Source organism: Symphalangus syndactylus, chromosome 8 (assembly GCF_028878055.3).
Source record: "Symphalangus syndactylus isolate Jambi chromosome 8, NHGRI_mSymSyn1-v2.1_pri, whole genome shotgun sequence".
NCBI classification, from domain to species: domain Eukaryota; kingdom Metazoa; phylum Chordata; class Mammalia; order Primates; family Hylobatidae; genus Symphalangus; species Symphalangus syndactylus.
In genome coordinates, this window is record NC_072430.2 from 140360760 (window position 1) to 140376088 (window position 15329).

General features: G+C 46.7%; 1 protein-coding gene across 6 annotated transcripts in view; it reads left to right on the plus strand.

The window, feature by feature from the left end:
* The window catches only part of AGAP1 (ArfGAP with GTPase domain, ankyrin repeat and PH domain 1), a 638294-nt gene that overhangs the window by 316221 nt on the left and 306744 nt on the right, over window positions 1-15329 (plus strand). For all 6 annotated transcript variants that reach the window (XM_055291058.2, XM_055291060.2, XM_055291059.2 and 3 more), the window contains one exon: window positions 971-1063. In XM_055291058.2, the coding sequence (XP_055147033.1) occupies window positions 971-1063 (93 nt within the window). The remainder of the gene's footprint in view (window positions 1-970; window positions 1064-15329) is intronic.

The following is a 15329-nucleotide window of genomic DNA, read 5'->3' on the forward strand; positions in this document are numbered from 1 at the left end:
TCAATATTGCGTGAGTAATGTTCCCGTTGAAAAGTAATGGAGTGAAGTTGTCACTTGTCAGCACAGTTATTAAGGAGGACGAGTCTCCGATCTTTCTCTCATAATAAAATAAATCTGTCAGAAAATCATTGTGCTCACACTTTCTCATGCCACGAGAGAGGAGACTGAGACGATGGAGCTCGTTCAGTTTTACCCAAGTCAAGGTGCGCTTTTGGTTCGGGCTTCCCTGGGTTAACGGTCGCCACCCTTCCTGCCTGGTGCCAGCCACTCGTCCGCAGCACGTCAGCAGTGCATCGGAGATAATTGACTCAGGACCTTGTCAAATAAAACTGTTCATTATTTCCCAAATACTGACCTTTTGTCCAAAGGCGATTTTCAGGGTTTTTTTTTTTTTTCCCTTCGTTATTTTTTGTGGTATTGTCCACTAGCTTAACTTCGAATTTGCCATTTTCCAACCATCCAGAAGCAATAAACGGAAAATGTTAACAGCACCTTGATACTAATCAAGGGTGGGCCGTTAAATGGCACAGCTGACTAGTTAACAGAATTTTAAAATCATTCAAACATTAATTAAATACGTATGTTTATGTAGTAGATTTTCCAAATAAACATTGAACAGCCCCTTTTTTCCTCGGCTGTGTGAACTGCAGCTTTCGAATGCGTTTTTCTGTTGGGCGTTACTTTCCTATATGGCCCATTGGTTTCTAGTAATTGAATTTTGAACTTTTTAAAAAAGAAAAGATAATTTTGTGGTGGAAAAGTCAGGGAAAGTTTAGACGATTCTCTTTAAAAATGATGAGTCAGTGGAGATGAACTACCGAGCCATCTGCTTGTCGGACGTGTCTGTGCGCACACATAGATCGCGCGTGTTTTCTAAATGTGTATTGGCAGGAATTCTGCAAACAGGGGCAGAGCCCCGTCTGTGAACCGCAGCCCTTACCCAGATGCCAACTTTCCTTTTGCTTTGCAGTCTCGGAAAGGGAGCGACCCAGACAAAGAGAAGAAAGGCCTGGAGAGTCGCGCGGACAGCATCGGGAGCGGCCGAGCCATCCCAATTAAACAGGTGAGCAGCCTCCCCATCTTTCCCTCCCTGTCGCCAGAGATACACCTCAGGTCTTCCTGGAGATGATGCTGGCTCCCGCGCCAAGCTCTGTCTTATGTGCTCTGTTGATGAATGTAGAAGTCTCTCACTTGACATCAATTAGCAGAGTTCCTGTGTGTATTCAAATGGGATCATTAGAATGAGAAGAGGGAACAGAGACAACAGACCTAATGAAGTGCGGGCTGCCCGCCTGCATATGGAGTGCGTTTCCAGGCTGAGAGCCTTCAAAGGCTGCCTTTGTAGCGTGGCTTTGATTGGGCCGCGGGCCGCCAGGCAACAGGGGTAACTCAGATCGCCTACAAGAGCCCCTTGTGATCACAGGAACAGCCCGACGTGGCCCTAATTTGCTCTCACAGACGGACATCTGAACACTGTTTCAGGCTGGTTTGTAACAACGAGGCAATTAGTTGTGATAATCATAGCCGGTGTGTCAGCTGTGCGCTCTTGTTTGTAATTTGCTAATGAAGGAATTGTAACTTTGATTAGGTTCGGTTTCATTTAGACCTTATTATATAAAGGAACATTTACAGCTGTAATGTGGGGCCTTAATTAAACTTCCTCATTACACAACAGGACTTGAATTCAACCATTTGTTTTGGCCTATGTTGCTAGCCTGGAACAGGGTTTCATTAGCCCAGAAACCGGATTCTAAATCACTTTATGTCTCCAATAAGAAAAAAAAACCCTGGAGTCCACGTGTGACGTAGATTGTGGTTTGATTTCCAAGGAGAATAAAAATAGAGTTCAACCCCACACAGCGGCTTCTGAAATGTCATCTTTTGGTTTGTTAAAGAAAGCCAATTGATTTAGAGTGCATCCTTCTTGAGCAAAAGCCTCTGTGGGCAGGAGAATGGCTCCGCCTCTCAGGCACAGGGCTTGTGACTGGCGTGCACCTCTGGTCCAGCTCACTGCTTTGCTCTCCTCTCTCCTGCGGGCATCTGCACAGCGTCACTAATCCCTTAGGAACTGTGTAGGCACTAGCTGCCCTTAAAAAGGGGAGAGTCTTTCCACACTTGGAGTTGGATTATTCTGGTGGTGCAGCTTTCGTCCATTTGAAGCAAATAGGAACGCAGCCTTAGAGAGGGGCCAGCCAGTGTCAGTGTGAAGATGTGGGAGAGGAAGGGGTTAAATAGGGCCACAGCATCTTGGGTGAGACCAGAGGAGGGAGTCCACAGAGTTTCCCAAGGAGCCCGGGAACTATTGCAAAAACCACACCTCTGCCCACAGCGTAACCGACCCTGCCCGGGAGCAAGCTTTCTCCTTCCTTGCTCACAGGACACGCCTTTGCCAGGCAGAGAAGAAGGAGGCCTGCAGGTCATCACCAAGGCCCTCATGCATCTATGTAAGACACACGATCATCTACTGGCCGCAAATATGTAGATTGGCCCAGGGCACCTTTAGGAGAAATTCTCCTCCCTCCATATATTCAAAGACAACAACAACAGAACTTTCCACTTTGATGGTGGATGGTGTTTTCACTGTAAAACACTTCAGAGGCCCATGCACATAGTTGCTTATTCTTTCTTGGTGCATTTATTTATAACCTAACTCTGCGTAAGCTAATTTTAATGTGTAATTTTTATGCCATTGATACCTTTTTCAACTGGAATTATAAAAATCAATTATAAAAATCATTCTTTTTCATAAACGGGTACCAAGACATTTCCTTTGGGGAATATTAAAACTTAATAATAGACTGTTTTCTTAATGCCTGTCTGTGGTTGATTTGGGTGGGAGTGCTCACCAGCCTGGCTGGAGTCCCTCTGTGTGAGCCAGGCGGGCCCCTGGTATAATTGGAACCTTCATTCAATTTGTACCCTGCTCATCTGTGGAGGGGGCTAGCTTTGCAGGCTAGCTTTTCAATATGTGTGCAGATTGAAGTTGACCATCAAGCGTAAAATGAGTATTATCCAGTCCTTGGAAGCCTTTCGATTGTGAATGTTGAAAGTAATCTCGTTGAAATCTAAATCATGGTCTGATTTCCTGGTGACTCCTGGGCACAGGGAGCTCCTTGTCCCTCCTAATTGTCCCCCTCTTGCAGCCACAGATAGCTCCCTCCTCAAATCCAGACCTGTCTCAGCAGAGTTCCCTCCGTGGCCAGCTCTCCAGGCCTTGGGTGTCTCATCTGTAAAATGGGGAACTGGATGATATCTGAAGCCGTTGAAGCAGTTAGATGTGGAGGTTCCACAGAGAATTTTTAAATGTTAGCAAAACTGGATTTTTAAATTAATCATGTTCAGGGCACCCTTGTCAGAGCCTCTCTGTGCATCGGGCGGATTGATGTGGGTTTGCAGACAGTTGTATCGATCTATCTCACATCCCTGTGTGTGCCCTTGTTTCTAAAGGAACATAGATCACTCCAGGTAGCCTGAATTCCTGACCCTCCTGGTGTGATGACTTCAGCATGGAAATGAAATGAGAGGATTGCAGGGGATGGAGCCTGATGGCCATATTCTAGAAACTCAACCAAATTATTTGTTGAATAAATGAACAATTAAATGAGTGCTTATTATGTAAGTGCTGTTCATACGAGATCCCACTTAATCCTCGACATTGCCACAGTTATGGTAGCTGTGTTCTCCTTATTTTAAACACAGAGATAGGGAGGGCCCTGTACCAGGCAGCTAGGAAGTAGGTCCAAGGATTCGGACCAGGCCTCTCTGCCCCTGTGTCTGCACTCTCTCCACTTTCCATTGATGAAAAGCCTTCAGAAAGCTTAGGAAGCAAAGTTACATGTTTTAAATTAAGTAAGTGAACCACGACCTGAGACGAAAATATCTTATGACTGTATAAAGAAACTTCCGAGACTGCCTGCAGCAACATGTTTCTCCAGGGATAACACAGCCCTGCTCAGCCATTCTCTGGGTGGGAGGCATCATTTCATTCCCGTCCTTACCGTGTTTGCCGCAAACATGTTCTCTGCTCTTGTCCCTAGCTGCAGAGAACTGTGTCTTAGTGCTCAGCCCATGTGAAAGACTCGGGTCTGCGTGATCGAAGCCTCACACACCGGCTCATGCACCTTTGCCTAATGACAGAGGAATCGTTTTAGAACCTCAGCAACCTGCGTGGAGTTGCTAATGCAGACTCTTCTTTCCCCCAACAGGAGTCTTGTAATGGATGGTTTAGGATCCAGGCAAGGCAGCCTTCAACACTCTCTGCAACCTCTAACCCCTGAATTTACAGATAGTACATGTCGCAGTGGCTTATGTTAACCCCCTTTGACTTCCATCTGATACCTCGTTCGCTGTAAGCACCCAGGCTCCCCCCACCTCATTGTGGGAGCTCGCCGAATCACGATGGTCAATGACATTATCTCTTGCTTCTTTCTCCCAATTAAAGGTTCCCCATCAAGAATATGACTTATTTTCTGGACTATAACTTCACTTCTTGCGGACCTGGGTCTACTTCTCCTTTGGTGTCCTTTCTGGGGTCTTGGAGGAGGTTGGTTCAGAGAGTTCGGTTTCTTTTTTTTTTTTTTTACTGATAAGATAAGGTCTATTCGAGTAAAAATTAAAAAGCAAAGCAAGAAAAAGAAAAGCCAGAGGCCCGGCTCAGCGGCGAGTGGGCTTGTCATGTATTAATTTTTCATTGCTGTGGAGAGTTGTACATACATAATCACTTGATTGCAGTGGGAGTTAGGGAGCTCCTATGGTGCCATTTGCATAAATCTTGTTAAGTCAATGGCAGTTAATGAAGTACAAATGAGCCCAGAGAAGGTGACATGCAAATCGTGGGTGGCAGATGGGAGGTCTGTTTGGGGGACGGCAGCTGTGTGCCCTCCTTTCTTTCTTTCTCTTTAGCATTTTTTAATCTCTATATTTGAGTACAGATACACAGCCCTACGCCTTGGCCTCCTTCCTGCCCTTCGCAGAGCCCTGGCCAGAGAACCTGGCCATCCCCTCCTGCCTCTGATGTCCAGGCTGCAGAAACCGTTCAAGACTTGCCTTGCACTTGGTAGCGTACACTGGAAGGATTTGAATTTTTTGAAAATCATGCTCAGTTTATCTCATCGTGCTTACGCAATTGAAAGCATATTATTTTTACTTGGTGGGGACACACAGAACCTCCTCACTACACCTTTTGAGACTTTGTGTTGTCTCACGAGGTTTCAGAGAATAAAAAAGAATCGAAGATACCATCTTTGCCTTATCATGCTTCCATTTGGGAGTCTTTTCTTCCTTTTTCAGATAGGCCAACTGTATTTACCCATTATTCCCCATCCCTGGTTTGTGGTTGGACCATCAGGGGATTGGCATTCCTAGGATTAGTCAGGAATGAGAAATATAGAAAGTGTGCGGGCGTGCTCTGTACCTCAGGCCATGGGGACGACCCCTCCCTGTCATGCAGACCCCTCAGAGGGGCTGCCCCTGGCCTGGCCCAGCTTTGGCCAGGGTGTCTTGCGCTCGTGGTTTTGTGTTTAAGGATTTAAGTGCTAGCAGGACTCACAGGGAGCTCTTAGAGATTCATGGGAAAAACACTGCCTACGACTTTCGGAAGTTTTGTGTTTATTTGATCAACTGGCTGATGTTTTGAGAGAACCAGGTCTCTGCTTGCCTTGAAGAAAGGTAGGCAGAGAGGTGTACATCAAGAGGCAACAGCCCTGTTGACAGCTGCAGTGGTCACATGCTGGGGGTCCTTTTCTTGCAGGCCACCCACCCTGGTCCTTCCTCTGCGATGCCCGCCAAGGCACAGTTTCTCAGTTCTTTGGGCTGCAGGGCGCTGCAGGGGACCCTCCATCGGGCAGGCTCCCTTTTGTGATGCTCGGTGGATGCACCAAAGGAACAACATCTCTCAAAAAAACTTTTTTTTTTTAAGTCTTCATTTTGACCTTGAACCCTGATATCATGGCCACCTCCAGGGAGTCAGCCGTGAGAGCAGTCGTTTCCCAGCAGCCATCTGAAGCTGCGGGAAAAGCCTTCCCAAGCTGTCAGAGGAAGAGCCGGCCTGCCCGGGGCAAGCCCGCCGCACCCGCCATCGGGCCTGTGAACTGTTTTGAAGCCGTGCGTGTTTTTGATTCTCAGTTGAGTAGAAAGAGGCAATTGTCAATTAAGTGAAAGGAACCTCTGGAGTTAATCCCCTCGTCCAGCCTGCCACAGGCCACCGACCTGTGTTGTCTGGTACCTGGGATCAACACGAGGGGTGTATTGTGTGGCGTGGGCAGAATGAAAGCAGCCTAATGACGCCCGCGTTAACAGCTCCTGAAACTTTGACACTGGTCACAGCGAGTTGGTTGACTGCCTCGCTGGCGTGTGCTGCTTTCATGGAGGAAACAAATGTGAAGACCACGCTGAAACTTGATAGAGATCGGAAGAGATGGAGAGGAACGGCAGTGCCCTTCCTTCAGGGTGGTGGAGAGAGGAGCTCCACAGGCCTGCGGCCTCTCTGCATGGGCAGGGGTTTACAGGAGGACGGCTCACGTTTATTAAGCCCCACCATTGAGGAACCAAGGTGAGCGAGAGGCTCGCCAAGCGTACGATGCCCACCCACATGGCAAATCAGCTCTGCCTGGGCATCGGGCCCATTTTGCTCCCCAGAAGCAGATAATTTACAGAGTGAACTTCCGTGCCCTGCAAGCTAATTGACCTCACTTGGGTGAACAACTCCCTGAGAGTCTTATATTCAGCCCGGTTCACAACAGACCCGGCCCAGTTACGATGATTAATGTAATAGCCAGGCAGGTGTATCAGTGCTTTTACTTTGACTCCTCAAATCTCATACTGTCATTGCCAGAACAGTCCAGAATATCTGGAGGCCTACACATGAAATGACAGTCATCCATCTTTGAGTATATCGGGCACACCCTCCCCTACATCCCCGCCCTTTTGGCAACCTCGGAGGGTGACAATATGTTCCTCACAAGATGCGCAGAATGTTTATTTGGAATTACTTTAGCCAAAGCACAAACTCCGTCATTTATACACACATCTGCAAAGCAATAGAAAAGAATACTTCCCTTGGTCATGAGGGCTGCATGAGGATGATAGGAAGTAGTGTAGCCCTAGGTGCTTCATACACGACCAACTGCCAGGCTAACAGAATGGCATTTCCAAGAACGGAAGTTAGTTTTAAGACTCAGTGTGTCCTCTGTGTATCCATTATCCAGAGCTGGTGAAACAAGAAAAGTTCCTTTATCTCCCTCGCAGGGCATGTGATGGGCTGTGGCTCACTCTTCGGTGTCCTGCAGCTCAGACCCCTAGGGGGGCAGGCAGACAGACGGATTGTCAGGAGCGTGGGCTCCGATCCCACAGCATGGTCTAGGGCTGGGCGTTCACAGCTCCTGAAGCCCCAGCGGGCATGTGTTACAGTGTGCTTTTCGGTTTGGCTGTCCACAGGCAGCCTGTGATCATCAGCTCAATTAGTCCCTCTGCCTTATTGCAAGGACAGAGGGTTTTTCTGTATCCCAGGGTTCTTGCCTTAGTGTACTGGAAGAATTGGATCACACTTCAGCTTGGAGAATGAGTGCAAGGTTTTACTGAGTGGTGCCAGTAGTTCTCAGCAGATGGATGGGAGCCAGAAGGGGGATGGAGTGGGAAAGTGGTCTTCCCCTGGAGTTGGGCCACTCAGTGGCCGGACTCTCCTCCTGCCGCCCCCGGCTGAATTCCACGTCATCCACATCGTTCTGCCATTGGTAGCCTGCCAGAGTCTGTTGGTGTGTTCTTTTGCTGGTGTGCTCCTCTTGACGCCCAGCCACTTGTGTGTGTGCCCACTAGGGTCTCGGGGTTTTTATGGGCACAGGATGGGGGGAGCGGCAGGCCAGGGTGGTCTTGGAAAATGCAATGTTTGGGCGCAAAAACTGGAATGCCTGTCCTCACCTAGGTCTGTGGGCACAGGCCTGAGGGTGGAGCTCTCGCCAGGGAGCCTGCCCTTCTCTACCCAGCACTTCCCTGCCTGCCTCCCATTTCACCGGGATAATATCTAAGTGATTTGTTTCAGCAAAATAGTGCTTATTTTCTTAAACAGTGGTGGTGAAATCCAATTCCCCATGAGCTCAGAAATACAAACTCTCCCACAAGTAGAGGAAAGATTCTCATAGTTAATGTTGCCAGAACTTTTTTTGTCTTGATAAATCAATAAGATACTTATTTCTGAAATTATTTTTTATCAGATTTGATCAACTTGTAACAATTGTGCACTGGTCCTTGTGTGACATGCCCTGGGTCCTCTGCTAGGGCTGGAGGAGGCAGAAGGTGTCTGCAGCCCCCAGGCTCAGCTCAGGTGTGTACTGACGATCCCATCCCATGACCCCCAATGCAAGTGGTTGGGTGTCACGCCAAGGAATGGTGAATTCTACTGAGTTAGACAAGAGAGGGTGAGGGAAGGACAGGGAAGTGGAGGTGGGGACAATCCCACTGGACTGGGATATACAAGTAGGTGGTGGCAGAACAGGAGGGAGGCGGAGAGCAGAGCTGTAGATGGACGGGTTCAGGAGGAAGTGGGGAGGAGGGTCCTAAAGGCCCAGGGTGTCTGCTTGCCTGCCAAGGACTCTGGCTACTCTGCAGAGGAGGGTTGATTTCCCCATATTATTCGTAGGAGCAGTGGTGTCGGGGGTTAGAGACTCATGGCCGCACAGAGTGGATCTCCCTCCCCTTCTTACTCTGTCCCCATAGGGTTTGAGATGATGGGGATTCTGTTGTACCAGAGTATTGGCGGTAACCAGCGTTTATTGACCACTTTTCTGAGTGCCCTGTGCTAGAGCTTTCTACTGCTGTCTGCCTTACCTAGGAAGTGCCGCGCTCCCCTTTCCCATATGGGAACATTAAGTCTTGGGGAGACAGTGGGGCATGCCTGGCAGCCCCACACAGTGCATGAGTCCCCAGGGCTGCCATAATGAAATCCTGCAGCCAGGGCGGCTTAAACAGCACAAGTTGATCTCTCAGTTCTAGAGGCTGGAGGTCCAAGACAAAGCCCGGCAGAGCCTGTTTCTGGAGAGACCTTTCCTTGGCTTGAGCCTGTTGCCTTCTTGCTGTGTCCTCCCATGGTCTGGACTCCATGTGCACAAGCCTGGTGTCTCTTTTTCTTATAATCATGCTAGTCCCATTGAATCAGGGCCCCATCTGTACGACATCATTTAACCTTGTCTCCAAATACAGTCCCACTGCGGGTGAGGGCTTCAACATGCAAATTTTGGGGGGACATATTTCATCCTGTAACACACAGCTGGGTAGTAGCAGAGCTGGGACGGGAGCTGAGCTCTGTGTGACCGAGGGCCATCTGCCATGTTCTTTCCATCTGGAATGTCCTAGCTTAGACCTTCCTGGTCACATAAGGTAAGGCCACTTGATTTCTAACCAACATATTTGAGAATGAAAAAGAAAAACTTATTTTAAGAGGCCGCATGCATTAGATAGGAAACATACGAGACTCAAAGTACTCCGACTTGGGGGTTTCCATTGAAACTTTCCTAAGCTGTGGTAAACTGTTGTCATTTGAAATAAGACTGTTGCTGGAACGAACCCTTATACCAGGTGCATAGCTCTCACTCTGTGCAGTGCGTTTTATAGCTGTTAAGGCCTTTCAGTCCTGTCCATGGGAGACCTCCTTCAGGCTGGTTTCGAAAACCAAAGCTCCCTTGCTTTGCAGAGGCAGCTCCTCAGGGCTGCGGGTAAATGTTGGACCTGCAGCTGGGGATGTTCAGGAAGAGCCTGTGGATTGAGCAGGTGCCCACTGTCCGTCAGTTGTGTCACTGGTTGCTTTGACAGTGGCTGTGGTGTTTTGTGTTTTAGTTAATTTCTCCCAGGTATAAAAGATGGCTGTATACTCACTTCATTACTGAAAGAAAGATACAGCTGGGCGCAGTGGCTCACACCAGTAATCCCAGCACTTTGGGAGGCCTAGGTGGGTGGATCACAAGGTCAGGAGATCGAGACCATCCTGACTAACATGGTGAAACCGCTGTCTCTACTAAAAATACAAAAAATTAGCCAGGCATGGTGGCAGGTGCCTGTAGTCCCAGCTACTCGGGAGGCTGAGGCAGGAGAATCATATGAACCCAGGAGGCGGAGGTTGCAGCGAGCTAAGATCGCACCACTGCACTCCAGCCTGGGTGACAGAGTGAGACTCCGTCTCAAAAAAAAAAAAAAAAAAAAAAGGAAAGAAAGATAGAACAGGAGTGCAGAGACCCCAGGTCAGACTTAGGAGGCCTTTCACCTTAAAGGTTAAAATCCCCACACATGACAAGTAGCTATGACTACTTCCCACAGTCTTTGGCCATTTGCAAACACTATGTAGAAACAGATGTCTACCAGCTGGGTGTGGTGGCTCACGCCTGTCATCTCAGCACTTTGGGAGACCGAGGTGAGTGGATCACCTGAGGCCAGGAGTTCAAGACGAGCCTGGCCAACATATCAAAAACGCATCTCTACTAAAAATACAAAAATTAGCTACACGTGGTGGTGTGCACCTGTAGTCCTACCTACCTGGGAAGCCGAGGCATGAGAATTGTTTGAACCCAGGAGACGCAGGTTGCAGTGAGCCAAGATCATGCTACTGGACTCCTTTTTTGATCTCCGTCTCAAAAAGAAGAAAAAAAAAGATATCTACCAAGACCAAGACTCCCGAGGAAGTCATATCATTCAAGTCTTATTTCAGTTCTGCAGTGTTTATTTAACAGTTCTGACAGCAGACTCAGTTTCTCCTCGTGTAGGAACTTGGACTGTGGAATAGGACTTCTCCCAAGCTGAGTTTTGTCTTTTGTGAATAGAGAATTTGACAACCAAACAAGCACCTCTCCTGGCAGAGAGAATCACTGGCCGCCAGAATTTCATGTTTTGTTTAGAAACAGCAACCGTGGAACTTATGGCACTTGGCATGGCTCTTAGACCAGACATGTTTTCCCAGAAATGATCAGGAAAGCCCAGACTGTGCACTCTGTCCCAAGACTGTCACTGTGGCTCTCCCTCACACACCCCTTGATGACATGGTTCTGCTTGTTGCCTACTCCAGAGCCTTTGGCTCCACAAGTTCCAAAGAAGGTGGCGGCTTAAGAAGTCTTCACAGTCCTCTTTTGAGACTTTTCAGGAAAGTCATCAGAAAATGACATTTTTATCAGATAGTTTTGAGTAGCAAAAACACTTTTTCCTTTCCTGCATCTAAAAGTAAAAGAATTTACTTTTAACCGACTCACTGAAGGTCAAGTTTTGAAACCAAAAAACACTATTTCCTTGGTACCAAAGCTGACAGCTATAATTAAATATATAGGAATGTAAATATTATAAAGTAGGCATAGAAGAGTTTGTTAGTTTCAGGTTGGGTGCGGTGCGTCATGCCTGTAATCCCAGCACTTTGGGAGGCCGAGGCAGGCAGATCACTTGAGGCCAGGAGTTCAAAACCAGCCTGGCCAACATGGTGAAACCCCATCTCTACCAAAAATAGAAAAATTAGCCGGGCATGGTGGCGCATGCCTGTAATTCCAACTACTCGGGAGCCTGAGGCAGGAGAATCGCTTGAACCCGGAAAGGGGAGGTTGCAGTGGGCTGAGATCTCACCACTGCACTCCAGCCTGAGCAACAGAGTGAGACTCTGTTTCAAAAAAAAAAAAAAAAAAGAGAGAAGAGTTTATTAGTTTGGGAAATATGTTCCTATTTAGACATTGTCTATAAAATATCTAATACTATAGTTAATGTTCGCAGACTGGTGAAAACAGAAACATTTCAAAATACTATTAACATCTTAGGGCCGTCCCAAGTCTAGGCCTCCTAGTGCAATCCGATCTGCTGCCTGCAATATTTACTCCCTAACCTTTCCTTCTGCTTAAAAACGTATCAGAATCAACCACATTATTATTGTGTGAGACTTGTAATAAGAATGCTGGTAGTTACATGCCGAGTACATATTGTACATTACATTGGATGCTTCATCATAGGACCTCATTTAATCCTCCACCAACCTAAGATACAACTTGCTACTCTGTTCTAGACCAAGAGTTTGAGGTTCGGGGTTGTTAAGGTATGAGACCGATGTTACATAGCTCCACGTGAGTGGAAGAGCTGGGATTCAAATCCAGGAGTCCTCTCTGGAACATTCTAGAAAAGCCTGTGCTGTTGCATCTGCTTCCCGCTCCCCCCCCCCCGGCCCCGCCATGCCGCCTGTGCTCACCATGACTGTCTTTTTTTTTTTTTTTTTTTTTTTTTTTTTTTGAGACGGAGTCTCACTCTGTCACCCAGGCTGGAGTGCAATGGCATGATCTCAGCTCACTGCAACCTCTGTCTCCCGGATTCAAGCTATTCTCCTGCCTCAGCCTCCCGGGTAGCTGGGATTACAGGCATGGGCCACCATGCCCAGCTATGTTTTGTATTTTTAGTAGAGACAGGGTTTCACCATGTTAGTCAGGCTGGTCTCCAACTCCTGACCTCAAGCAATTCTCCTCCCTCATCCTCCTAAGTAGCTGGGATTACAGGCACGCGTCCCCACTCCTCACTAAGTTTTGTATTTTTAGTAGAGATGGGGTTTCACCATGTTAGTCAGGCTGTTCTCGAACTCCTGACCTCAGGTGATCCTGCCTCGGCCTCCCAAAGTGCTGGGATTACAGGCGTGAGCCACCACGCCCGGCCCGTGGCCATCTTTTCTATGTGAGATCAAGCATCAAGTACACAGTGTACTTTCCTGGTGGGGCACCAGCAAGGCAGGCTGTTTTATGCATGGCTGTCCTGGAAAGTCTGTGCTGTCTGGCACCTGGATCAAGATCAGATGAGGTCCTTGAGCTCCAGTGTTCATCGGAGTCCCTGTGGGCCCAGAGGTTGCCTGAGTAGGTCAGAATCAAGTATCAGGAAATTGTATTTCTTTCTTTTTTTTTTTTGGAGACAGAGTCTACTCTGACACCCAGGCTGAAATAAAATGGTGCGATCTTGGCTCACTGCAACCTCTGCCTCCCATGTTGAATTGATCCTGATAACAACCTCCCAAGTAGTTGGGACTACAAGTGCACACCACCATACCTGGCTAATTTTTTGTATTTTTAATAGAGATAGGGTTTTGCCATGTTGCCCAGGCTGGTCTCAAACTCCTGAGCTCAGGCAGTCCACCCACCTCCGCCTCCCAGAGTGCCGGGATTACAGGCGTGAGCCACTGTGCCTGGCAGGAAATTGTATTTCTGTGTTCTCAAGTGATGCTGATGCTGCTAATCCAGGAGCCATACTTTGAGATCCCCTTTCTAGGCACATGGAGTCACTTAGGGCATCTTTCCTTTCCCGCCTCACAAATAGATGACTCTTAACTTTGGTTGGTACCAGCCCCTGTAATCTGTGCTGGTGAAAATCTTCTAGCCATGAGGCCCGTGTCAGATGCCTTCTGTTCCAGGAAAACCAGTGAGATGTGTTCTCTTTCCTCTTCTCTCCTCCGATGCCCATCCAGTATTGGGATCTTGCTCTCTATCTTCCCTGTTCATAGATGTGTGCATCCTTCACGTCTTCTTTCCCACATGCTTCCTGATGGTGCACACTCCGAGACATGTTCTTTCTCCTGCATTGTTTACACAGCGGGGAGGGTATTTGGTAGGCAGGTTGCTGGTGCTAGTAATACTAGGTAGCATAGGTTAATTGTGTAAAATGGCTTTTTTTTTTTTGAGATGGAGTTTCACTCTTGTTGCCCAGGCTGGAGTGCAATGGCGCGATCTCGGCTCACCACAACCTCCGCCTCCCGGGTTCAAGTGATTCTTTTGCCTCAGCCTCCCGGGTAGCTGAGATTACAGGCATGCAGCACCATGCCCGGCTAATTTTGTATTTTTAGTAGAGATGAGGTTTCTCCATGTTCAGGCTGGTCTTCCAACTCCCAACCTCAGGTGATCTGCCTGCCTCAGCCTCCCAAAGTACTGGGATTACAGCCACCATGCCTGGCTAAAATGTCTTTTCTTCACCAAAACAGATTTTGTTTGTTTAAAGTAATATGTTACATTGGAGAAGTTGCAGTATTCATTAAATTGTATTTTCAGGAACATTATAATTTTTAAGTCAACATTCTTCAACTTTTATGTATCTGAGATAGTATATTTAGGTTACACAAAAGTGGTCACATTTTTTTTTAATCTGCAAAGAATAAAGCTTTTGCCAGTGACCCAAAATAATTTCAGAAAACTGGTTTCTTGTACAACTTTTCTACTTTTGAGTATTTATACAGAAGAAAATTTGTTTAAATAAATGTCTTCACATACATAATTTTGTTTATAAGGAATTCTTTGAGATTAAACCCACAAATTTTAGTAACACCGAACTGTTTTTGTAATTGCCAAGTTTTTACCGTATTGTTCAGTCTCTGTCAGCCACAGCCTCTGTGGTTTCATTCGTGCTAGAAACAAGAATGTTTATATTTTTAGTGTATGTAAAAGTTAATTTTATACAAATATATAAAACAGCTACACAGAAATTCTAGTGGAGACACGAGTAATGTGCCAAGTAATGATTAGGCAATGAGGAGCCACGAGAAGCAGAGAGCTCTGGTTGGGCGTGTTGGCCTTCCTTTGCTCATATCTGAAGTGTTGGAGATTTAAGACAATATGAAATCATTGTATGCTAAAACCTATCACTAACAAAGAATGATAAAATCCTACTCTAAGAAAAATAAGGAGGACCAGAGTTGTGGAAATGCACTGCTATAGTCCTGAAACTTGACCCAGTCCTCTGAAGGGCAATCTAACAGTCATACATGATGGACATAAGAAATTTGATTCACTTTGTCCCAGTGATCTGTCTTCTAGAAGTTTATCCTCAAGGGAATAATTCACTAGGAGAAAGGGAAAAAAACCTTTAGTGTAAAACAGTGTGCATAGCAGTTATTTATAATATTAAAATTCTGGGAGCTTCAAATTTCCAACAAACAAGAAGTTAAATTAGTAATTGCTAACTGAATAGTACCAGGATGTACAGCCATTAAAATGGCCAATTTGAATACTCTTTAGGGATAAGTGAAAGCATAAAACTGTATATAATAATTGGAACATGAAAATATGTATACATGTGGCTTTAAATTGGATGAATAGGAACGCAGTAACAAGTGAATTGGTGTAGGTTTAAAGCAGAACTTTCAATTTTTTTTTTTTTCTTTTTTTGAGACGGAGTCTCACTCTGTCACCCAGGCTGGAGTGCAGTGGTGCGATCTTCGCTCACTGCAAGCTCTGCCTTCCAGGTTCACGCCGTTCTCCTGCCTCAGCCTCCCAAGTAGCTGGGACTACAGGGAACTTTAAAAATTTTAACTTCTTGTTTTGAAATAATTTTAGATTTGAAGAAAATTTGCAAAA